General features: G+C 45.6%; 1 protein-coding gene across 1 annotated transcript in view; it reads right to left on the reverse strand.

Moving 5' to 3' along the window:
* Positions 1-582: 582 nt before the first annotated feature.
* LOC310867329 (RING finger protein 145-like) overlaps positions 583-26,037 on the reverse strand; it is a 35,062-nt gene continuing 9,607 nt past the window's right edge. Inside the window, exons 3-12 of the mRNA XM_083777288.1 lie at positions 19,408-19,516; positions 17,331-17,422; positions 15,594-15,829; positions 14,685-14,860; positions 13,854-13,994; positions 12,239-12,421; positions 11,060-11,207; positions 10,463-10,585; positions 8,475-8,708; positions 583-6,657 (exon numbers count right to left, since the gene is read on the reverse strand). Coding sequence (XP_083633414.1) covers positions 5,950-6,657; positions 8,475-8,708; positions 10,463-10,585; positions 11,060-11,207; positions 12,239-12,421; positions 13,854-13,994; positions 14,685-14,860; positions 15,594-15,829; positions 17,331-17,422; positions 19,408-19,516 — 2,150 coding nt within the window. The 3' untranslated portion in view covers positions 583-5,949. The remainder of the gene's footprint in view (positions 6,658-8,474; positions 8,709-10,462; positions 10,586-11,059; positions 11,208-12,238; positions 12,422-13,853; positions 13,995-14,684; positions 14,861-15,593; positions 15,830-17,330; positions 17,423-19,407; positions 19,517-26,037) is intronic.

Consider the following 26,037-nt stretch of genomic DNA (forward strand, 5'->3'; position numbering starts at 1 on the left):
GTCGAGGCAGCGCCGCCGCTGTAGGTTTTCCTTTTTCCGTTCTTTTCTCCCAGTTGCGCTCTGAGCGCTCAATTGATTCTCTCTCTGGGGGGTCATGCGTTCCTTGCGTAAAATTGCCGTTCTCTCACGGCTCTTAAGTCTCCACTTATTTTTGTACAAATGACAAATGAAATTAGGTTTTTTTTTTACACTGAACGTATTGTTCTTTCCATCACCATCCTCATCACCGCCAGTTTGACGAGTGAACACTAATGTGATTTCCTCCGGTATCATTTTTATGAGAATTGGGCACAATACGTTTCCATACGTGTCGGATACAACTCCCATTGAATCTACTGAAACATACCAACCATAATCAACTAGTTTTGATATAAATATATAGTTATTTGTCTTTAGTCACAAATTGTCAGTGAAGGACACTATCTGCATGATTGTAATGCGTTTGTCCTTGTGGCATAAATAACACAGGTATAGTGAGTGAACCACTTTATACAAAGATAAACATACCTCTCCATGTCATTCACCACTGTCAGTCTCTCTAGTGTTCAATTGAACTAGCTGAGAACACCGATGGGTTTTGTTAGATTCTTTTTATTTCTGACATTCAGTTTTTGCAAATTAACCGAAGGCAACGCCAAGCATAAATTCAGTTGAACTGAAAAATTGACATGGCATTCATAGACTCAAGGTTTCACATTGCACCTTGAACATTATGTGTATGCATTGCATTCAGAAAATAAAAGAAAAAGAAAAAGTGAACCGAACAGTAAAATATCTCTCAGTGAGAGCAATCCTGAACATGATTAGAACTCTTAGAAATCTCAACAGACAGAAATTGGTTCTGCAAATTGTTCAAAGTACCAAGCTCCATCTAAATGATATGTACAGTATAGTGTTACTGTTACATAAGATTTGTATAAATAATTTGACAATGCAATTGATTGGGATTTCAGCTGTAGGACTGACTCTGACATACTTGCATGCAGTAGTGTGTTTGTGTGTGTGTCTGTCTGTGTGTGTCTATATAATGGCAGCATAGCAGCCTTCATAACTGGGCGGTATATTCATGCATAGATTGTATACAGTATATTTTACTGATATATTGTACATACTTATATTTGATAGAATAGTTTACTCAGACCAATTGCAGAGGTCTAGTGTCAGACTCCAAGTCTATTTATTTAATTTAATATCGTCTTACTGTGTTGGGCAGTAACTATAGTTACTAGTAATATATTACTGTAATATTATTCCTTTTCTAAGGAATAATAAGTAACTTAGTAGTTACTAAGTAACTTAGTTGCCCAACACTGATCTTACGCTCCTCTCTCTACAAGTGTACCTATCCTGTATTTCACTCTTACTGTTCCTGCTACAGTACATAGGTACACCACAAGATTTTAAGACAAAATGTATTCCAAATTCATTGAAAATTATTCAATTTGAACCACACGTACAGTATTGGGACAGAGAGCAAAACGTCCAGTTCTGCTGATGTCATTGTACATTGGGGTTAATACATATATGAATTAAAGCTAATTTGATATTACATCCATGATTTGGTAGAAGGGTCAAAAGCAAAACTACCTACAACTGTAACTTACATTTGCAGTTCCTAAAAGGTTTAGCTACAGGAGTAGGACACTATTCATATATGGAATCCTATAGCTGAAATCCCAGAGACTGGAATATAATCTAATGAGGTTGTAGATAAGCAAAGCCTTCAGTCATTGGATTCATTTATTGCGAGTCCAAATATTGAAGTAGCTTCATGTGACACTTCATAATACGCTCAGTTTAACATGTGGACCATGTTTTAATGTGTGCAACAAAGGCAGAGTCAATGGTGGTACATTTGTTATTCACCATTCAACCACCAATGAGAAAAGTCATTGTTATACAGGGGAAACAGACACACAGTGACATAACAGTGCCATTCCACTAGCTGTATGTCACTGACTTGTAACACCCTTTGACCGTTTGTCATGCATGCCACTCCCTCCAAGACAGAACTTGGCAAAGTAAGAATAACCATTTCCTATGCGGTTTTTATGGCCCAGGTCTATGAGGAATGGAACTATTATTTTGATAATAAAAATAGAGGCCCTTAAAAAAAAAGAAAAAAAAATCACCTTTCAAAAGAACAATTTACAAAATACACCAAACTCTACATTTCATAACAAAAAAAAGAGGAATACTAAGTGAATCAAAGAGCATTGGTCATGTTGACGATCATACATTTGTCATGTATTCATTGTCAGTCCATCAACCAAATGCCTAACAAAAGCAACAATTAAGATGTTAATAGCAAGAGTAACTTTAGTAATCATAGTCAGAGTAGTAGTAATAACACTGCTAAGTTGGTTAGTGCATCTTCTTCGTCAGCGCCAATGCTGATCCCACTCCTACCAATAGAGGACATTGGAGTGTTCACACCAGCTCGAGGCCACGTCATTCAGATAGAAGAAACAGTAACACTGGCTGGTCTAACAGATTAGGGCTCGGTCTCCATTCCAAAGCATTCCAGAGCCAATAGTCACGAGTACCAAAGACGATCTAGATGCTAGGTTGGCTTTTGGAGAAAAAAAAAATCAAGCCCAGATCATATCGTATATAATCAACACACCCTCCCCGTTCATATGCAGGTGTCGTATATATGGCCTTATTATTTACACTACACACATGAATAGAATGGGCCATTTCCAATATGCAAACTTAATAAGAGGGGATATTTGGTTGCTCGCAGCCACATACAGGGATTCCGAGCATTGCTAGTATAAACAACATTAGTGCAATTGCAACACAAAATCATGACAAAAATAAAACAATGTCAGAGATACATACTCAGATAGGAAGGTTAAGAAACTTAAGGGACAAACATAATTCATGTTAACAGCAGAAATGCAGCGTGCAAGCCCTAAGCGTGCGAAAAATCTATACGTGGCCAAGTCTCTACATCTCTTTGCCCGTCAGACGCTCACAGACAAAGGCCACACTCCTCTCCCTGTCCTGCCCCTACTAACCTTTCCGTTGGGACAAGATACAACTTTCAGTGCGTGTTGAAAGAAAAATGCAACATACTTGAGCTTTCCTACGAAATGGCTCAACTTGCTGGTGGTTCCATCATATGGACTGAAATGACTGGAGAGAAGCAGTAGCTTGATTAATGCGGTTTAGAATGAAGCAGCTGGGTTGTGAAGTGACCGGTTCCAAACCCCTGACCCTGAATTCTTACTTGGCCAGCCAATGGCTAGCCTGGAAACGGATAATACATTTTGCAAAAAGGCTGCTTCCTCTCCCGATAGTTTCTGCATCACAGTTCTTGTTAGGACCCTGATGCATTATCCTGCCATGGGCACATTCAAAGCCACCCCATGTTCATTCATCCCCTCAAGACGCAACTCAACCACACTCTTGTGGAATGCATCTTTTGTCAACGATTAAGAGGTCAATTGTACAAAATGCATGTCTCTCCTGGCCATGAAAGAGCACTATCCAGCTTGTATGGGAAAATGTTCAGACGAGTGTGTGTGTGTGTGGTTGGGCTGTATTTCTCGACCAGCCAGGCTAGTGAGATGTTCATCGAATTAAGTCAAGAAAGTGATAATATGAGCAGGTTTGGCCATCATGGTGCCTGTACAAAGGGATCCCAATGTCGTAGGCCGAAATCTGGACCACAGCCCTTACTGCATGTCATGCCAAATCACTATACTGTCCACGGAAGGAAAAATGGCATATTGTGTTGTATTTTATTTTTAAAGAGAGAGAATAGCAATGTTAAAGTTTGGCGACCATGGGACATCACCAGGAACAGCGTATTTTTTTGCTGGGACCAGCCAGTATGATTTTTACAAATAGAACAGGAAGGAAATCATCATATCAAGTAATATGAGCTAGGATTGGACAACACTGGTCCCATGTGAGCCCGTGGAAATGGTTCACATTGCAATACTTGATTGAGGCATCCTCAATGCAGCAAAGTGCTTCATGTTGCATGATGCCCTTGCAGAACGGTAACCAGTCAACTGTTATTGTCAACAATAACTAACAGATATAGTCTCGGTCCATACTCGGTATCGACCAATGAGAACTAACAAATACCCCTGGCCATTGAGGAGAACCAATGGAGACATTCAGAGCATTGACCTTTTGTGATCCCCAACAGGTTTCCGTTGGTATTTAAAATACAACAGAAAAGTCAATATTTAAAATTCAACTGAGAAGTCTTGAAACTCAATTGCCATACAGTCTTTTCGATGGCCTGATCTGTCTGTGCCTCGTTCCGTACCTGTGAGAGAGAACCTGCCTGTGGCACTTGTATACGGTATAGCCAAAAAAAATCAATGCCCAAAGTGTGACATGAACAACGGTGTGAGCGAGACTGCACAAAGAGAAAGGCAGGACATACAGCCATCAAATGAAATGCCGTGGGGGGGGGGGGGGGGGGGGGGAATGAGGATTAGTGGTGGTTGAAATGTGATGACATTTGAGTATTTTTGTTTCCTCTCCATTATTTCACAGTTTGGATACAATACTCTGATTCAGTTTGATTAGTTGAAGATGGTTTTGTTGTTTTTCTCTTTTTCTGTGGTGGTCCGTGTGGGGACTGATTCCTGTAAACCGTTATCGAATTGACATTTCTTTCAAATGAAAGGCAATACAGTGTTGAGATGCCCACTTGACAAGCCCACTTGACAACACTTCGTATTTCGTTTAAGTGCCTTCACTGCAAAGCAATTACATTTGAGCATGTAAGATTCGTAAATATTGAGTGACGAAGTCTGCATATTTTATTTTACTGGCACAGCTAGCGTCTCAGACTTTCAACTTCAAAGAATTGGGGCCATATGTATGAACGTTTGCACAGCCTGCGTTTCTCAAGTTTGTCATCAGATGTTAGTTGAGGAGGTAGCAAATTATATGATAAACAATATTAATTGGCATCGTACTTGGCATATCACAGAAAAATAAATATGGAGTGAGGTCAACTGGCTCGAGCTGTAAACATATTTACACTATAGCATTGGTTCTGAGAAACTAATGGTTGAAAATAGAAATAAGTAGAAAAAAAAAATTGGTGGGACTTCAGTGTCGCATTTTTATGGGTCCCTTAAGTTTTTGTTTCCTACATTTAGTTTCTAATAATTTAGAAACAAAATGTCATTTTCGACAAACGGTCCCAAAAAAAAGGTTTTCTTTAATTAAAAACAAATTCAATAATGTTTTTCAGTAATTTCATGAAAAACAAAATCAAAGAAAATCAAAGAAATTCCATAAATTATAAAACACGTGATTAGCCACATTGTGAGCTTGTAGATCTGCTATTTTCACTAGTTTGGGTCCCAGGGAGACATCAGTTTCTCTTTTGGGTCACAGGCAAAAAAACCCCCCTGGGAACCACTGCTCTACAGGACCAACGTGGCATCTTCATCTTTCGTCCAGGGAGACGTCGATGCCCGGAGGGTGTTTTTTTTAATGCTACTACACTGCGTGTAAGACGGGAAAAAAAAAGAAAATCACATTTATAAATGTTCCTGCTTAATTCTATCCTTGCGACTGTCACATAAAACATTCTCCCTGAGAACTTGCGTACAGCACCTGCAGAGCATGGAGACACGTACACACCTTCTCACGTCAGGTTTCCTTTACATGCATACTTTGCGTACGCTTTGATGCATACACGCCCTTCATACATATGGCCCCTGAACTCATTGAAGACTATTGGAGATGTAAGAATGGAAGCTCATGGCAGCAGGCTCAACAGGTAAGAGAAGGACAAGGCGGCATATAGGAGCCAGAAAATTGGCCACTGGAGTACTAAGAGTTTTTAATTTGTGTGTGTGTGTGTGTGTGTAGGTATGTATGAACAGTATGTGCGTGCGTCATGAAATGGGGCTCAGAGACTGCATGTGTGGGAGGAAATGACTGTCCTTCAGCCATTGTCAGGGGTCAGACGGCAGCCTGTGAGTCTCGGCTGTCCGATAGGAACGCTGTGGCTAGTCGAGGGACGGGGTCGGGATCTGTGGCCGGGCCCGAGGCGAACTGAGAAGGAACGGTGCGACGCCGACGGCACGACGCCAGGGGGGAGAGCGGCACAGGAAGGTCAGGGTAAGTGGCGAGTGTGTCAGTCGTGGTGGTGGGGGAATCGGAGGAGGCAGTGGGGGTGATGAGGGGGGAGGGAAGGGGGTGCTGCTCATCTGCCATTCGACTCTCCGGAGGGTCAGAGGGCAGAGGAGGTGACGGAGCAGGAAGCGATGAGGAGGAGGAGGACGACGGTGAAGATGACGAGGGAGAGGAGGGCAGGCGTTCCCGACCGTCTGTCTCGACCGAGTCCTGGGGAGGCGAGAGCCTGCCGGAGAGTGAGCAGGACGAGGTCTCTCCCAGTCCGTCCTCTCCATCTCCCCCTCCCTCTGTCCCGTGGTCCAGAGGAGGCCCTTTCTCCTCCTTGCCGCCGTTGCCCGCAGCGGCTTCTTCTCCTCGCCCCGCCGCCAACGGGCTCTGGTTAACCACGGGTGAGTCTTGGGTGGCGCCGGCGGTTGATTGGCCCTTGAGCTGCGCGTGACAGAGGGGGCAGGTCTCTTGGACGTAGAGCCATTTCTTCAGACAGCCAGCGTGGAAGAAATGACTGCAGGGGGTGATGACTGCATTCTTCATGTCCTGGAGGGAGCGCACACACACACACACACACACACACACACACACACACACACACACACACACACACACACACACACACACACACACACACACACACACACACACACACACACACACACACACACACACACACACACACACACACACACACACACACACACACACACACACACACACACACACACAAAAATAACTTATAATTATTGCTATTACATTCTTTGATTTAGTCAAAATCAACTCAAATCTATTTGTATATCTCCTAATTGCTCAATGGGCTTTCCAGGCCTTCATTTAACAAAGTAAACAAACACTCCTTTGACAAATTGTCCGAGAAGAGCTGAATGGAATCAAGAGATTTCCTCAATATCTAAGTTTTTAATGTTGTTTTTGCATCAGCACAAAATGGTGGCAATGTACTCAATTGACTTACCGAATATCTGAAACTTCCTATAAATGACTCTTTTTTTATTATTGTTCTCAAAACAAATGAGATAGTAAATAGTTAAACATGTCCAAAAACATTGAGAATTGAGATTTTTACAGATGTTTACAGACCCGTCAAGTGCATTGGTTTTCCAGGGACCCCCAGGGGTCTTTGAGGGAGTTCCATGGGGGCCCCAGCTAAATCAGTGTATTATAATTGTATCAAAACCAGTTTTGCCCTATTTTATATATATAAATGCCCTATATATATATATATTCATATATTAAAAAATGCCCAATATACTGTACAAGCTCACAAGTTCGTGTTGTTGTGATCGTGTAGATCTGTTATTTGGAACATTTTGAATATAAACGTATATATTGTTTAACACCACAAATCTTCTCTTATGGGGGTCCCTGGAATTAAATATTTTCAAATGGGGGTCCAAGGCCACGTCCTTGACATGACCAAGGACTATTTAAAGAGGACGGGTAAGCTAAGACCGTACGGTGGACTCCATGTTGCTCCCTGGAAGGAAAGAAACATGTGCAGTTGAGACCAAGGACTGTCTAAAGAGGACGGGACGCGAAGACCGTAAGGGCGCCGCCATGTTGCTCACATGGTGCTCCATGGAAGGAAAGAAACATGCGCAGTTGAGACCAAGGAAGCTGAACGAGGAAGTGTTGGCTGCATATAGCCCATTGCGCATGTTTCTTTCCTTCCATGGAGCACCATGTGAGCAACATGGCGGCGCCCTTACGGTCTTCGCGTCCCGTCCTCTTTAGACAGTCCTTGGTTGAGACCAAGAAGTTGTACGTTACAAATCAATAGATATGGCACAAATGTCCCAGCAGATGGCGTGATGCCACTGAAAGGAGAGATGCTTGTGTCACGTCCGTTGCTGTTAATATAAAAGGTAAAATGCAATGACGTGACATGATATGTACAAGCCTCTCTCCTTTCAGTGGCATCACGCCATCTGCTGGGCCATTTGTGCCATATCTATGATTTGTCACGTACAACCTCCTGGTCTCAACTGCACATTCTTTCTTTCCTTCCAGGGAGCAACATGGAGTCCACCGTACGGTCTTCGCTTCTCATCCTCTTTAAAACCCATTTTGGGGCAGGAACCCCTTTTTGGTGTTAGCATTATCTATAGCTATTGAAAAATATTCATATTTTTGAAAAATCGAAGAGCGACTGACATAGAAACACAGCTTTTTCAGAAAACTGTCAGGATGTAGAAGACATTTTTAGAATCTTATCTCAGGTCGAAATGGGTTAAATAGTCCTTGGACATGACAGTGTTCGAGAGCCACTGCGCGCACACACACACACACACACACACACACACACACACACACACACACACACACACACGTTTCCCTCATACCTGGTAACATATGGCACAGATGTCGTTGTAGCTGTGCAGCTGGCTCTCGCTGGCCGTGGGCAGACTCTTGATCTTGTAGACGGCGTCCCGGCGCAGTAGGAAGCTCTGCCAGCCCAGCTGGGCACGAAGCCAGACGTTGTAGTAGGAGTGGACCAGGATGATGGTGCTGCCCATCACGCTCCACTCGCCGAACACCGTCTCCGACACGCCGTAGCACACCACGCACACTGCCACCTGGTGGGCATGGAGGGGAGGAGCAGTTAAGACCCCGTAGCACACCACGCACACTGCCACCTGGTGGGCATGGAGGGGAGGAGCAGTTAAGACCCCGTAGCACACAACGCACACTGCCACCTGGTGGGCATGGAGGGGAGGAGCAGTTAAGACCCGTAGCACACCACGCACACTGCCACCTGGTGGGCATGGAGGGGAGGAGCAGTTAAGACCCCGTAGCACACCACGCACACTGCCACCTGGTGGGCATGGAGGGGAGGAGCAGTTAAGACCCCGTAGCACACTCACACTGCTTGTAGGTCTGAAATAGAAACATAGCTTTTTCAGAAAACTGTCAGGATGTAGAAGACATTTTTTTAAATCTGATCTCAGGTCAAAATGGGTTAAAGCGGGGTTGCTAGTTTAGTATTAGTGTTAGTTTTAGTTTTTTATTAGTTTTAGTTATTTTAACCCATTCATTTGAGTTATTTGCATTGGCGATTAAGAAATAGCAGATGTACTGCACATTCTTTGGCACATTTTATTTCCAGGGCTGAGATTAAATAAATTCAGACTAATGGCAACGAAAACATTTATTATTGTTTCAGTTAACTAAAATGATTGGTAATTTTTTTTATTTCATTCGTTTTAGTTAACTATAATACCCCTGCTAGGACTCGGAGTCTGACGAATGGACAGGATGAGATGAGATGTTATAGCCGAATCAAAGCTTGAGAGCCAATTACAACGTTTTAAACGTCTGTTTAAAACCACTACATACAAACTAATGAAATATGACTGCAGTAGTTAATAATCTAAATGCAAGTAAATCAATAAATAGTTGCATCAGCTTATTGCATTCTCACTGGTCTGCTTAGATGTGGCTGTGGCTGCATGGCATGCTTGAGGCTAGCTGTGTGGGGCCCATTGTGAATAGGATCATGGGAAGCTGAGCATTGAGCTCAGCTGACTGCTGCGTGCGTGCCTGTCATTCGCAATGTTGTGTCCTCGTTGAACCAGTGACCAGCCCGATGAGAACAGACTAATAACCGTTTCCCCGCCAAAAAACGTAGCCTGCGTTATTTGTCGTGAAGCGCCGCGGCCAAAATACGTAGGCTACGTTTATTCAGTTGTAATAAACGTGTTTGATTCGAGATAGTGGAAAGCTTCGGATGGCTAGCTGTTGTTAGCTTAAGACGCACGCACGTGCACGCTTTCAGTCGCTTTAGTCTCCAATCCCCCCTCCCAGGCGGCATTTCTGGTCAAAACAACGAAACGCGGTGCCTGGCGGTCGCAGTAATGGCGCCGGCCAGTACTTCTCATGCTCAAGGCAGAGAATAACAAACAACCGGTCGAGAGTCAACAAATGGTGAATGGTGCATTTATATGGCGCCTTTATCCAAGGCGCTTTACTTATAGTGCATCAATTCACCCATTCACACACATTCATACACCGATGGCGGCAGAAACCATGCAAGGCGCCAACCAGCACATCAGGAGCAATTAGGGGTTCAGTGTCTTGCTCAAGGACACTTCGGCACTAACTCTGGGGGAGCCCGGGTTCGAATTGGCAACCTTGCGTTTACCATCCGGCCACTCTACCCCCTGAGCCACCGTCGCCCCAACACACACCATTAAGCTGACACAACATCCGGTCACGGCGTTTTGGATCTTCAACATAAGGGTTGAACGGGGCGATATCCTGGCAATCATTCTTTAATTAATCGCAGCGGGGATTGTGTTAAACAAGTTACTGTGCCCCCCCCCCCCCTCACCAGGAACTCCAGCAGACGGTAGGTCCCGTTGACACAGTAGATGACCTCGTCCATGTTCTCCACAGGAGCCTTGCGGAACTCCTCCACCATGAAGAGGATGTAGATGAGCAGGGTACCCAGGACCTGCAGGAAGCACAGATGTTTTCTTACGGCAGTGTTTCTCAACCGGCGGGTTGGGACCCCCAGGGAGGTCCCCACATGATTTTGGGGGATGTCAGTAAACTGACAATAATTGTAGGACCTTTTTAATACCTAAACAGGAAAAAAACTAATGAAATGACTCATCAATGCATCAAACTATACAATTAAAAATCTTCAAGAAAGAGACTATTCATTTTTGAAAATAGCCCGATCTACAAACTCACATCGCCTTGCAAAGCCAGGCATTGTTGAGCTTCTAGATCTGCTATTCTCACATTATTTATCTGTGGGAACTGAATGAAACTAAATGTAATGCCTCAACTCCTACATTAACAATTCCTTATCAGGAGTAGGGGGTCCCCGGTTCAAATGTTATTTTTGGGGGCCGCAGCCTGAAAAGGTTGCAAACCACTGCGTTATGGGTTAAAGAGGCCGCGTGCGTGCGTGCGTGCGTACCTGCAGTGATGTGAGGATGGAGGAGGAGATGATGATGAGGAGCCAGAAGTCCATGTGGAAGAACTGACAGATCATGTAGGCCATGTAGGCTGGGAAGACCAGCAGGAACAGACACAGAGACACTGCACGGAAGTGCTTCCACAGACTCCTGGAAGACCAGAGAGAAAGAGAACATGAGAGACCGATTGAGAGACAGAGGGGATAGAAATAAGCAAAGAGGGACAGGGAATATATAGTAAGATAAAATGAGAAATTTGGGGATAGAATCTGTGATTTGAGTGCCACATTCAATCCAATGTTCTCTACATATGATCCTTCACCACGCCTGCCTGCCTGCCTGCTTACTTAGCACTTACTTGTAGTTACGCACTGCATTTACTACTTGGTTTCTTACTAATACATTTAGACAGGCCTCTTAGGGGCGATATCACGCATGAAAAAGAGCCCAGGGCCAGGACGATGGGGTTAGGGATAGTTACTTGTCTCGGGAGGCGCCCAGGGCCAGGACGATGGGGTTAGGGATAGTTACTTGTCTCGGGAGGCGCCCAGGGCCAGGACGATGGGGTTAGGGATAGTTACTTGTCTCGGGAGGCGCCCAGGGCCAGGACGATGGGTTTAGGGATAGTTACTTGTCTCGGGAGGCGCCCAGGGCCAGGACGATGGGGTTAGGGATAGTTACTTGTCCCGGGAGGCGCCCAGGGCCAGGACGATGGGGTTAGGGATAGTTACTTGTCTCGGGAGGCGCCCAGGGCCAGCACGATGGGGTTAGGGATAGTTACTTGTCTCGGGAGGCGCCCAGGGCCAGGACGATGGGGTTAGGGATAGTTACTTGTCTCGGGAGGCGCCCAGGGCCAGGACGATGGGGTTAGGGATAGTTACTTGTCTCGGGAGGCGCCCAGGGCCAGCACGATGGGGTTAGGGATAGTTACTTGTCTCGGGAGGCGCCCAGGGCCAGCACGATGGGGTTAGGGATAGTTACTTGTCTCGGGAGGCGCCCAGGGCCAGCACGATGGGGTTAGGGATAGTTACTTGTCTCGGGAGGCGCCCAGGGCCAGGACGATGGGGTTAGGGATAGTTACTTGTCTCGGGAGGCGCCCAGGGCCAGGACGATGGGGTTAGGGATAGTTACTTGTCTCGGGAGGCGCCCAGGGCCAGCACGATGGGGTTAGGGATAGTTACTTGTCTCGGGAGGCGCCCAGGGCCAGCACGATGGGGTCGGCTATCTCCAGCATGGACTGCAAGATGGACGCCACCACGATGAAGAGGATGATGGACAGTAGGAAGGCTCGATGGATCACCTGCAGCTCAATGAGGCCCGTCTGGACGGCCAGGATCAGCAGGGTAATGCCCTCCGTCATACCCCTGGACACGGATACACGGACGGATACAAAAAAAATTGAGTTAGCTTGTTTCTACCCGACTATCGACTATATACAGTCAGTATGTATAAAGTCCTAAACGTATAAGCTCTAGTGGTCAGAACGAGGATTGAGCATTTTGGTTTATATTTCTTTAAAAAAAAACATAACTTTTGACAGGAATGTGCTAGAAACTTACTTTTCAGACTCATACATTTATGCTCTACAAGCCTTGACATGGCTGACATAAGAGGTATGAGCCCAAGGGGCAGAACAGAAATATTATCTTTGTGTCCGAGTTGGTTCTGCGGTCATTCCTCACTCACTCCGTCTATAGGTCAGTGTCAATCATGTGAGCTAATGTATACACAGGAAGACTTGCTACCATGATGGTCTCATGACAGAACAGCTGCTATGATGAAAGACAAATCCCTCGCCATAGGTCGCCCGCTTTGGGACTACCGCTCAGACTACTTCTGTCATTCATAGAACTAGTCCACCAAGGATGCGTCCTAAAGCAACAACCTCAGTCAGTAGTGAGCTATAGCTAATAACCTAATAACGGCACTTTCAAATTTGTGATTGCCGTGTGCAAAGTTGGTGTACAAGAATACAAGCTGTGCCACCACTTTTGCAGTTGAAAATACAATCTTAGTTAAAGCTGGTATGCAAATAAGCGGTTACAGCATAACAAGTACGGTGGTAATGTAACCCCAACCGAGCAGAGAAGTCAACACAAGTTGGTGTTAACTTGTTTTAAGCATTTGTATAACGAGAACAAACAAAGAGGCAGCGCACACCAGTAGTGGAGAGGTGCTGACCGCAGGAGACAAAACTTGAGAAAGGGAAAAGCGGCCGCACAGCTCGTAGTCACGATGCAAGAAACTTTTATTGAACCGACGTTTCGCCAAACAAGATGCTTTCTTCAGGGTACCAATCTTCATACCCTGAAGAAGGCATCTTGTTTGCCGAAACGTCGGTTCAATAAAGGTTTCTTGCATCGTGACTACGAGCTGTGCGGCCGCTTTTCCTTTTTTCAAGCATTTGAATAATAACAGCTGCCAGAATAAAAGGAAGCCAAACTTGTCCAACAATTATTAAGTGAAAAGAAACTAAATTATTCTGCCCCTTGCATTGTCTATGCTTGAAACAGAAACTGGTAGTGATGGATGAGGTGCTGTGAGTCTCTGTTCCACCCGTACAGAATTATTTGCAGCCTATCTGCTGTCTGACATTCTATGTTATCGTAAACAAATGACCCTAGGATAAAGACAGGACAGTCCTTTGTAGCACTGTCCTATCCTTGATATAACTCGTACTGTACTCGTACACACACACGGCGGCATGCACTTGCGAGAGCGAGCAAGGGTGGTTGCGCGCGTATGCGAACACACACACACACACACACAAACACACACACACACACACACACACACCTGTGCATGGTGTTGTCGTTCATGAAGGCTCTGTAGCCCTGCAGGTAGAACTTGCAGAGGGTAAGAACTCCCAGAGCCACAAAGGACACGGTGAACACCAGACCCAGCAAGGAGTACGGAGTGCTACAGCACTCTGCAATACTGAGATACAGGAGAGAAGAGGGGGGGGCAGGAGATACAGCCAGAGGAGAGGAGAAGAGAAGAGAGAGATGGAAAGGTAAAACAAATGTATATGTTGTCGCACGATGTTGTTGTCCCCAATGGAAAAAAAAGCCAGTGCTTTCTTGGGTTCAATCCTTTTAGCATTCCATTTATATTGAACTGTACTTTCTCTGCTTTTCCTGCAATCTGTTAAATAAAGTATTCAATCAATCAGTAGATCTGCTATTTTTGAGTGGTGCAACCACTCCTACAACCAGCAATGTCCGTGCGTACCTACCTACACCTGTATCTATGTGTATCTGAGCACGAGTATATGACTTATTAGTACCAGTAGGGGGCGCCAGAAACAGAGAGAGAGAGAGAGAGAGAGAGAGAGTGCTGCAGCCTGCTCTGTTGCCTGCTAATATGAGAGAGAGAAAGAGAGAGAGAGAGAGGTGTGGGGGGGATTGCACCACTCAGTTCACACAGGTGTGATTCTTTTTGCTTCTGGGGGTCCCTGGAACAGAATATTTTGAGATGGGGGTCGGCAGCCAAATGCATAATATAGTATTTTTCTTGATATGAAAGAAATATAGCAAACCACTGATATAGCAACATTCGGAAAACTGTTAGGATTTAAGACAGGTCATAATGTTGTCCTGGAGAACCCCCCCCCCCCCCGCAGACTACCTGGTGAGGAAGAGGAACAGGAGCCTCTCCCTAGACGTGGGCTGGTCTCTGGTGCTGAAGTACGAGTATATCTGCAGCCCGAAGAGCAGCAGCCAGAAGCACATGAAGAGTACAGGCAGCACCAGCTGGTTCCACAGAGACATGCCCAGAGCCAGCAGTCCATACACCTCTACCACCTGGAGGGAGGGAGGGGGGGGGAGAGAGAGAGAGAGAGAGAGAGAGAGAGAGAGAGAGAGAGACAGGGACAGAGACAGGGACAGGGACAGGGACAGGGACAGGGACAGGGACAGGGACAGGGACAGGGACAGGGACAGGGACAGGGACAGGGACAGAGACAGAGACAGAGACAGAGACAGGGACAGGGACAGGGACAGGGACAGGGACAGGGACAGGGACAGGGACAGGGACAGGGACAGGGACAGGGACAAGGACAGGGACAGGGACAGGGACAGGGACAGGGACAGGGACAGAGACAGGGACAGGGACAGGGACAGGGACAGAGACAGGGACAGGGACAGGGACAGGGACAGGGACAGGGACAGGGACAGGGACAGAGACAGGGACAGGGACAGGGACAGGGACAGGGACAGGGACAGGGACAGAGACAGAGACAGAGACAGACTTTAAAAAAAAGTCTTGAAATGTTAATGATCCCTGAAAGGGTCAATTTGTCTTTTGTGCAGCAGTAACTGGATACAGTAAGTTGAATGACGACAAAAGGATGCAGGATTTGGCCACAGCACATGTACACGCACAAGTCTCCACAGACCGTAGTGCATGGGAACAAATCCAGAGCCTGTGAAATACATTTTAATGGCACACCTACAACCTAAGGGGCAATACGAGGCACTGGCAAAAAATAGAGCCTTTAGTTCTTGTAGAAAAGAGCGAGAAGGCTGCGTCCGTTACCTGTGCCAGCTCCCTGTACGCCGTCTTGGCCAGGTTGTATGGCACCAGCAGGTTAGAGGCCAAGAAGTAGATGACCTCCAGGCCGGTGAAGATCATGGAGAACCTGTTGATGAACACGATGGTCTCCAGGGGAACCAGACACAGCCGCGCCACCAGGGGGAGCAGGTGAGCCGAGAACAGCCAGATCCTCTTGGTCTGCATCACACACGAGCACAGCGTACACACCACCAGCTGACCTGGAGGGGATGCAACACGCCCACCCACCCACACACACACACACACACACACCCACGCACGCACAGAATGCAACACACAGAAAGTCAGACATACAGTACATAAGCAAATGCCATGCACAAACTCATGCAAAACACACACACACACACACACACAGAGAGACAAAAGGAATGCCATCATTGGTATTTGGCCTCAGTTTGTTAAACGTTTTAAGAGTTGGATTGGAGTAAGGACACTTGCCACTTGCCAGAATCTGTCCCCAAACTTTCACCGATCATTAACACATTAGCTCTGCTAATAAGACTAGTAGGTCCATGCAATAGGGTCGGGCTTTCTTTGTCTAAGGTGTTGCGTTCAACTCCATCAACAGCGCGCACATTTACTGTAAAAGAAAGCAGCGAAACTTGCACTACAACATGCCATATTCACAGAACAGGAGACTCCCTGCCCTAAACCATTACCATGGTAAGGCGAAACCCCAGCTACATACAGACACAGCTAAGATAGCTCAGCTCAGACGGTTTCCATTTCACAAATTCCCCCCAGACCTCGAGACTGTGTGGACAGGACTTTCTTTTTCTATGAATTTAGAGCAGGCAATAATCTTTGACCCCTTCAATGTATTCCTCCCACTGCTGTTGTACCCTACTGGCTCACCTGCCACTGAGGAGCCCCCACCGGAAGTACAGTATTAGTACAGTAGTGCCTCGGGCCTACTCCCCCCATTCATCATTCCCAGCTGACAGGTGCTGCCCCTAGTAGGAGTATGTACAGCAATGAGGAGGCTTCCCTCAGTTCTGTGTGTGTTTATGTTGTGTTTATATCAATTACAACAGAAACATTGTGCATCTTTTTCCATCACGATTATGTGAATTAAGGTCGGGTGACTATCAGTTGTTTGGAAGGATTATCCATTATCAGTGCCCGAGGCTGACACTAAACTGATTTTCCATACTTCTCGTTCTCACCACAGTATTATGTGAAATGAGGGTGGGTCTATGAATTGTTTGGATTATCCATGTTCAGGGCCTGACACTGACACCAAACAGAGTTTCCATACGTCTCTGCACTTTGGGGTGGGGTAGAGGCGCATGGAGGTAGAGGGAAATGGGGTGGGGTAGAGGCGCATGGAGGTAGAGGGAAATGGGGTGGGGTAGAGGCGCATGGAGGTAGAGGGAAATGGCAGGAGGGTGAAGAGAGAGCGCTGCCAAAATAATTCTTGAACTTAATACCACTTTGCATGGGGGCGCACGCTGGCCTAGCGGTCCAGGCGCATGCCACATATATAGGCTCTGGCCTGACAGCGCGTCGCGTGTTCGAGTCCCGTTCATGACGACCTTTGCTGCGTGTCTCTCCCCTTCTCTCTCTCTCCCCCTCTTTCCTGTCTATATTCACTTGATACTAAAAAAACAAACAAACACCACTTTGCATGCATGCGTGTGTCTGGCTGTCTGCGCATGCATGGGTATGCATGTCATCATAATTAGACGTGTGCGTGCGTACCTATTAGTGCTGTAGTGAATCTGTTCATGGAGAGAGGTTCCAGGTACAAAGGCCCTTCATATCCAGACTCCAGTTCACTGCGAACATAGTCCCTGGATGAAGACAGGTCACAAGATTAAACATAGTCCCTGGATGAAGACAGGTCACAAGATTAAACATAGTCCCTGGATGAAGACAGGTCACAAGATTAAACATAGTCCCTGGATGAAGACAGGTCACAAGATTAAACATAGTCCCTGGATGAAGACAGGTCACAAGATTAAACATAGTCCCTGGATGAAGACAGGTCACAAGATTAAACATAGTCCCTGGATGAAGACAGGTCACAAGATTAAACGTCCATGCATACAAGTCTATAGTCAGACCATTCGCCGCAGACGATGAAAACGGACCTCCGTGACAGCGAGTTACTGTATGTCGTCTGTTAAGGGTTATTAATGTTCACATGATTGAATGGTTAGGTGTGGTTCATGGTAAGGTCAGGTGACACATAACATCCGTGCCCTTCATGCGAGTGGGGTCTTCGAGGGTCACATGTACAGTGGCAATCATAGCCATCCAAAAGTTAAAATGTGGACTGAAATGACAAACACAATAACATTGGACTCTGCTCTGCCTTAAACCATTTTGGGCGGGAACCCCTTTTGGTGTTTATGTTGTGCTTTAGCTATTGAAAAATAGCAGATCTACAAGCTCATAGCGCACAGGCTCGCTGGGCAATCATTGTGCTGGCTTAAGACTTATTTATTTGACATTATTTATTATATAACATGTCTGTTGGCAAACTTGGCATTAGCTGTCTGAAACCTTGTCGTGGAGGTTGATGACATCACTACCACATGGCACATGGGGTCTCAACACCATCATCTCAACACCAGGTCAACTGACTTTCACGGCACTATACCCAGCTACTTTTAGGGAGAATGGTGTGCCAGTCCAAAAAAACCCGCATCTGGTTAGCAGCAGTGCTTATACAGTAAACCTACAGCATACATTATTTAAAGCTTTTTGGAAGATATTTGACATGGATGAGGCAATGAATAATGGACTATAACATCTGAGCTGTGTGTAGAGAAACCTTTTAATGTGTGCCAAATCAGGACAAAACAGTATGTGTGTACTGTAGATGGAAACTAGGGCTGCATCATACTGTGTATTCTGTTGAAAACAGAACACACAGTATGATGCAGCCCATGTGGACATTAACTTTATTTTTTTTCATAATTGTTCTTAAGCACTTCCAGGGAAAGCTTGGGGGAGTTAAAATGAGATTCTACTGCTTAAGGTAATTGTTTACAGTGGGTGGTTGAATATGAGGCGGTCCCCCCCCCCCCCCCCCCCCCCGCTGGAGTGTGTCATCGCCGCATTAACATTAGAAAATAGAGCCGATGTGTGAATTGGGAGCTATATTAATATCAATTGCTACTTCTCACCTACAAATCCCTCCATGAACAATGCCCCACAGTACTATCTGACAGACCTCCTCAAGGACTACACAGTCAGAACCTGAGGTCTTCGGACATGGAGCTCCTCAGTCCTCACCATCCGCCACGCAAAAAAAGCGGACCCTCGCGGCGATAGAGCCTTCTATGTGGCAGCCCCTGCCCTCTGGAACTCTCTCCCCTTGGAGATTCGCCAGGCTCCTACATTGGACTCTATCAAGTCTGCACTGAAGAGACATTTGTTCACTCAGGCTTTTGGCAATTAATTCGTTTTAGTTTTTTTTTCCTGTTTTGTAAAGCGTCCTTGGGTTTCTTGAAAGGCGCTATCTAAATTCGAGTTATTATTATTATTATTATATGCAATTTCTTGTCATTTCTTGTTTTTATTTACAAACGGTACGGCTCTATTGGAGACTGGAGGACGTGTTTATGTCTCTCTAGGAACATATCCTCCGGAGGGGAAACTCAATTAACACCACAGGCTGGGAGAAAACCCTGCGGCGGTATGCCCCTATAACTCTTGCTCAATCTGGGTTTAAGAGTGGCTGCGCTTAACTGTGTGTGTGTGTGTGTGTGTGTGTGTGTGTGTGTGTGTGTGTGTGTGTGTGTGTGTGTGTGTGTGTGCGCGTGCATACCTGGACACCTGGTGGCCAGCGAAGAGCAGCAGTGCGGTGAGGACATATAGATAGAGTTTTACCAGATGCTGATGAGGCAGAGTCAGCAGCACCAAGCTCAGGATGTAGCCTGCAACACACACACACACACACACACACACACACACACACACACACACACACACACACACACACACACACACACACACACACACACACACACACACACACACACACACACACACACACACACACACACACACACACACACACACACACACACACACACACACACTTAGCAAAGGATGTTTTGAAGAGCAATGCCTGCATATATTACACATACACTGCCATTAGTGTGGATCACAGGCAGCAGACACCTAATAAAACATACAGGGTAACTGTAACTTACAGTGTGTGTGTGTGTGTGTGTGTGTGTGTGTGTGTGTGTGTAATTGCGTGACAGTAAATGAGACAATCACTGCTCCCTACCCTGCTAATGACAGTCAGTCAACTAACCCAGACGTTACCTAACTGCAGAGAAAGGCAGACAGACAGAGAGGAGAGAGAGATAGGTAGAGAGACAGATGGAGAAAGAGAGAGAGAAAGAGGTAGAGAGACAGATGGAGAAAGAGAGAGAGAGAGACAGGTAGAGAGACAGATGGAGAAAGAGAGAGAGACAGGTAGAGAGACAGATGGAGAAAGAGACAGGTAGAGAGACAGATGGAGAAAGAGAGGGAGAGAGAGAGGTAGAGAGACAGATGGAGAAAGAGAGAGAGAGAGGTAGAGACAGATGGAGAAAGAGAGAGAGAGAGGTAGAGACAGATGGAGAAAGAGAGAGAGACAGATGGAGAAAGAGAGAGAGAGAGACAGGTGGAGAGACAGATGGAGAAAGAGAGAGAGAGAGACAGATGGAGAAAGAGAGAGAGACAGGTAGAGATACAGATGGAGAAAGTGAGAGACAGGTGGAGAAAGAGAGAGAGAGAGAGAGAGAGAGAGAGAGAGAGAGACAGATGGAGAAAGAGAGGTAGAGAGACAGATGGAGAAAGAGAGAGAGAGAGACAGGTAGAGATACAGATGGAGAAATAGAGAGAGAGACAGGTGGAGAAAGAGAGAGAGAGAGACAGGTAGAGAGACAGATGGAGAAAGAGAGAGAGACAGGTAGAGAGACAGATGGAGAAAGAGAGAGAGAGACAGGTGGAGAGACAGATGGAGAAAGAGAGAGAGAGAGACAGATGGAGAAAGAGAGAGAGACAGGTAGAGAGACAGATGGAGAAAGAGAGAGAGAGAGGTAGAGAGACAGATGGAGAAAGAGAGAGAGACAGGTAGAGAGACAGATGGAGAAAGAGAGAGAGACAGGTAGAGAGACAGATGGAGAAAGAGAGAGAGACAGGTAGAGAGACAGATGGAGAGAGAGACAGGTAGAGAGACAGATGGAGAAAGAGAGAGAGAGAGAGACAGGTAGAGAGACAGATGGAGAAAGAGAGAGAGAGAGACAGGTAGAGAGACAGATGGAGAAAGAGAGAGAGACAGGTAGAGAGACAGATGGAGAAAGAGAGGGAGACAGGTAGAGAGACAGATGGAGAAAGTGAGAGAGACAGGTATAGAGACAGATGGAGAAAGAGAGAGAAGGAGACAGGTAGAGAGACAGATGGAGAAAGAGAAGGAGACAGGTAGAGAGACAGATGGAGAAAGAGAGAGAGACATGTGGAGAGACAGATGGAGAAAGAGAGAGAGACAGGTAGAGAGACAGATGGAGAAAGAGAGAGAGACAGGTGGAGAGAGATGGAGAGAGAGAGAAAAAGGTAGAGAGACAGATGGAGAAAGAGAGAGAGGTAGAGAGACAGATGGAGAAAGAGAGAGAGAGGTAGAGAGACAGATGGAGAAAGAGAGAGAGGTAGAGAGACAGATGGAGAAAGAGAGAGAGAGGTAGAGAGACATATGGAGAAAGAGAGAGAGGTAGAGAGACAGATGGAGAAAGAGAGAGAGAGACAGGTGGAGAGACAGATGGAGAAAGAGAGAGAGACAGGTAGAGAGACAGATGGAGAAAGAGAGAGAGAGACAGGTGGAGAAAGAGAGAGAGACAGGTAGAGAGACAGATGGAGAAAGAGAGAGAGAGACAGGTGGAGAAAGAGAGAGAGACAGGTAGAGAGACAGATGGAGAAAGAGAGAGAGACAGGTGGAGAGACAGATGGAGAAAGAGAGAGAGAGACAGATGGAGAAAGAGAGAGAGACAGGTAGAGAGACAGATGGAGAAAGAGAGAGAGACAGGTAGAGAGACAGATGGAGAAAGAGAGAGAGACAGGTGGAGAGAGATGGAGAAAGAGAGAGAGACAGGTAGAGAGACAGATGGAGAAAGAGAGAGAGACTGCAGGTGGAGAGAGATGGAGAGAGAGAGAGAAAGAGGTAGAGAGACAGATGGAGAAAGAGAGAGAGAGAGAGGTAGAGAGACAGATGGAGAAAGAGAGAGAGACAGGTAGAGAGACAGATGGAGAAAGAGAGAGAGACAGGTGGAGAGAGATGGAGAGAGAGAGAAAAAGGTAGAGAGACAGATGGAGAAAGAGAGAGAGGTAGAGAGACAGATGGAGAAAGAGAGAGAGAGGTAGAGAGACAGATGGAGAAAGAGAGAGAGGTAGAGAGACAGATGGAGAAAGAGAGAGAGAGGTAGAGAGACATATGGAGAAAGAGAGAGAGGTAGAGAGACAGATGGAGAAAGAGAGAGAGAGACAGGTGGAGAGACAGATGGAGAAAGAGAGAGAGACAGGTAGAGAGACAGATGGAGAAAGAGAGAGAGAGACAGGTGGAGAAAGAGAGAGAGACAGGTAGAGAGACAGATGGAGAAAGAGAGAGAGAGACAGGTGGAGAAAGAGAGAGACAGGTAGAGAGACAGATGGAGAAAGAGAGAGAGACAGGTGGAGAGACAGATGGAGAAAGAGAGAGAGAGACAGATGGAGAAAGAGAGAGAGACAGGTAGAGAGACAGATGGAGAAAGAGAGAGAGACAGGTAGAGAGACAGATGGAGAAAGAGAGAGAGACAGGTGGAGAGAGATGGAGAAAGAGAGAGAGACAGGTAGAGAGACAGATGGAGAAAGAGAGAGAGACTGCAGGTGGAGAGAGATGGAGAGAGAGAGAGAAAGAGGTAGAGAGACAGATGGAGAAAGAGAGAGAGAGAGAGGTAGAGAGACAGATGGAGAAAGAGAGAGAGAGACAGAAAAAGAAAGGTCACTCACAAAACATTGAACATCATTGAGGGGAAAAAAGAGAATAGAAGAAAATATCTTGGTCTAGTTTCTCTTGCAAGTGAGTAGTGATGTTTCCATACATACAGATGTCAAACGAGTTTTAATCACACTAAATGAAAATAAATATGCAATTTGGTACATTTCCCATCAATTGGATTTAAAGCAAATGCTATACCTGAATACAGAATATATGCCACAAACATATCCATAATAACACTAGGTCAAAACTTTGTATGTATGCCTGGATAATTTTGGAATATTTCTGCTGTAAATTACTTCTGAGGTTTGAAGACCCCTCTAGCCTAGGCATAAATAATTGAACTTATTGACTGCAGAGCCGGTGCCACGAACACGCTTAAGTAACGTGAACTTGTGCCGACTTTGGACATGTCGACAACTCAGTCTAAACTATTGCAGAGTGACCCATTGTTTTAGTGGGTGACACCTTCTGATAGTTCTACTCTAAACGTTGTCAAACATCAAATAATGACTCATGTAGCCTCACAGACAGGCACATTAATCCCACTAGTGTTTGTAAGTGACAGCACGCTCAACATGTACAGTATGCTCCCATGATGGTTGCCAAAAGCCTGGAATAAAGACATAAAGCATGTACCAGTGATCATGGACCAGTGATCATGTACCAGTGATCATGGACCAGTGATCATGTACCAGTGATCATGGATCGGCTTAACCTATTAAGACCAGAGGTCGATTCTACGAATCATCTCTGTCGGGTGGAAACCTCATATATGTCCAAAAGAAACTGTTACTTTTCAGGATTCCAATAAAAACATCTAAAGTAGCAGCAGGTCCACAAGCTCAAAATGCATCACTTCACACAGCGTTTCAGCTTGCAGATCTGCTACTTCTTATGTTTTTGTGGGAGACTGTAGTATGATCAAGTAGGTTGTTAGTTTACGAAAAATCACACATGTGTGAACTGAGCGGTGCAACTGTACTGTACTTCTCGTACTGTACTGAACTGTTGAAGCCCTCCTCCCTGGCCTGTGTGTGTGTGTGTGTGTGTGTGTGTGTGTGTGTGTGTGTGTGTGTGTGTGTGTGAGTGAGAGAGAGATGCTGCGCAACAGTGCCATGCCGTGGTATTGCTGAGGTGTTTCAGCTGTTTGTGCTCGGATGGACGGACATACAGACAGACACAGCCAGCCAGGGACACACATGGCTGCGTAATGCGGAGGAGGCACCGCTCAAAAACACCAAAAGGTTAGAATATGTCAAGGTTTTTCTGCCCGACGACAAAAAAGGAATCTAAATCTACTACAAAAATGCAACCACATAATCCCAGGCCTATTTTGTCTGGCATTGAAGACCTTCAGTGTGCACGGCTTCGATTGAATTTAAAACATTGAGCGGTAGCCACACCCACAAATCTAATATATTTTGTACAATTGATTGTACATTTTCACGCAAACTTGCTGATTATTCGAGGCTTGTACATTAATTTGACAGCCTCTAGAAACCATTTTGAATGAGCAATGGCCAATGAGGCACAGGTCTCATTATACAACTGTTGTTGTATAATTATTAATACTTTCTGTACCGGTACTCCTTTTCTAATGCAACACATCATTGAAAGGACTATTGGATACGAACATGCCTGTCTCTCTTGTGGCAGACATCAGTCGATCCCCACCTTTCATCAGCACATACCCAGCCTGTTGGCTCATTCACCAACTACAGCCAAGTGACTGGCGCGCGCACGCACGCACGCACGCACGCACGCACGCACGCACGCACACACACACACACACACACACACACACACACACACACACACACACACACACACACACACACACACACACACACACACACACACACACACACACACACACACACACACACACACACACACACACACACACACACACACACACACACACACACACACACACACACACACACACACACACACACACACACGCACACGCACACGCACACGCACACGCACACGCACACGCACACGCACACTGTGTTTGGCCAGCTCCAGCCAGGGTTCGATAAACTAATGATTGCTGCGTCAACTCTTCTGTCACATCGCTGTCCCCAAATCTGTGTCTTTGTCCTTTGTGCTGTAGCACTGTCCGTACGGTGTAACTACTTTCCATCTAGTCTTCCGTCTTCATGACTGCCTATATTATGGTAGTACCCAGTTTTCTGGAACAGAGTTTGAATAAATTTCACTTTAACTGCCTGAAACCTTTCCCTGTTCTCATTAAAAGACAACATTCAGAATCACAGCCCACATACGGTTGGAGGTGCAGATAGAATGGGACTCGTTCCAAGAGGAATCTATAGTCCTAATCTGGAATATTCAGATGATCATTGATGTCCGTCCACAAATGGCGACATCAACATTCAATGTACAGTATAGATGGCTACGGCAGCCGTCTGGGCACCTAGGCTGGTAATCCAGCCTGGCAGCGGGTTGTGGGTTCGAGTCCCGATCCCGACGACCTTTGCTGTGTGTCTTCCCCTCATCTCTCTCCCCATGTCCTGTCAGACTATACTCTATCTATAAATAAAGGCAAAAAGCCCAAAACATATCATAAAAAAAAAGATAATGTACTATGGGCTATTAGAACCGGACAAAAATAAACCCACTGCTTTGAATGAAAATCATATCACCGTCTCAATATGAAAGTCCTTGTATAAATTCTGCAATAGTTAGTTTTGAGTTTCCAGCCAGTTTAAGCCCATACAGTGAATTTGAGTGAATGACACCGGTTACATTGGACAGTATGAAAATATGAAATTAGATTAGTTACTGCTACTACTTAACCCTGGAAAGCATCCGTGTCATTTTGGAACATTTTGGAAAATCGGATAGATTTGTGCAAATCTTCGAATACACATTTCTAAAGCAAACATTTTAACTCAAATTTTTGCTTCTGGGGGTCCCTGTAACAAAATATTTCAAGACAGAGGTCCATGGCAAAATAAATATGATTATGGGGGTCCTTGACACAAGTTTGACCACGACTGATATAGCAGTCTTTCAGAAAACCTAATAATGAATGAGTTGAAACCGTAACGATTCTGGCAGGAGCTTCACAACGGTTTGCCTGGTGATTGTAAAGGTTTGGCATCTGAATAAAAGAACACTAATGTACATACAGTACTACTGTATATGGGAGTAGCTATACAGACTGCAATATGCATATAGCCTATAATGGGAAATGCATACTGCTCATGGAAATGCATGCTGCTGCTTGCACTTGCTTGTATTGCATGGCCTGACGCCAACTCTTGTCGCTGCTTGCTGAACCTCCTGAACCGATGGTGGAATGTGGGGTATGCAGGTCTCTGGTTGGCTGTCATGTCATGTCAGCCCTATGTGTCAAATGTCATATGTCGTCGTATGCAGTTTTTATTTTAACTCCCGGGCTGA

Source organism: Protomyctophum parallelum (genome assembly GCF_964188405.1).
Source record: "Protomyctophum parallelum genome assembly, chromosome: 1".
NCBI lineage: Eukaryota > Metazoa > Chordata > Actinopteri > Myctophiformes > Myctophidae > Protomyctophum > Protomyctophum parallelum.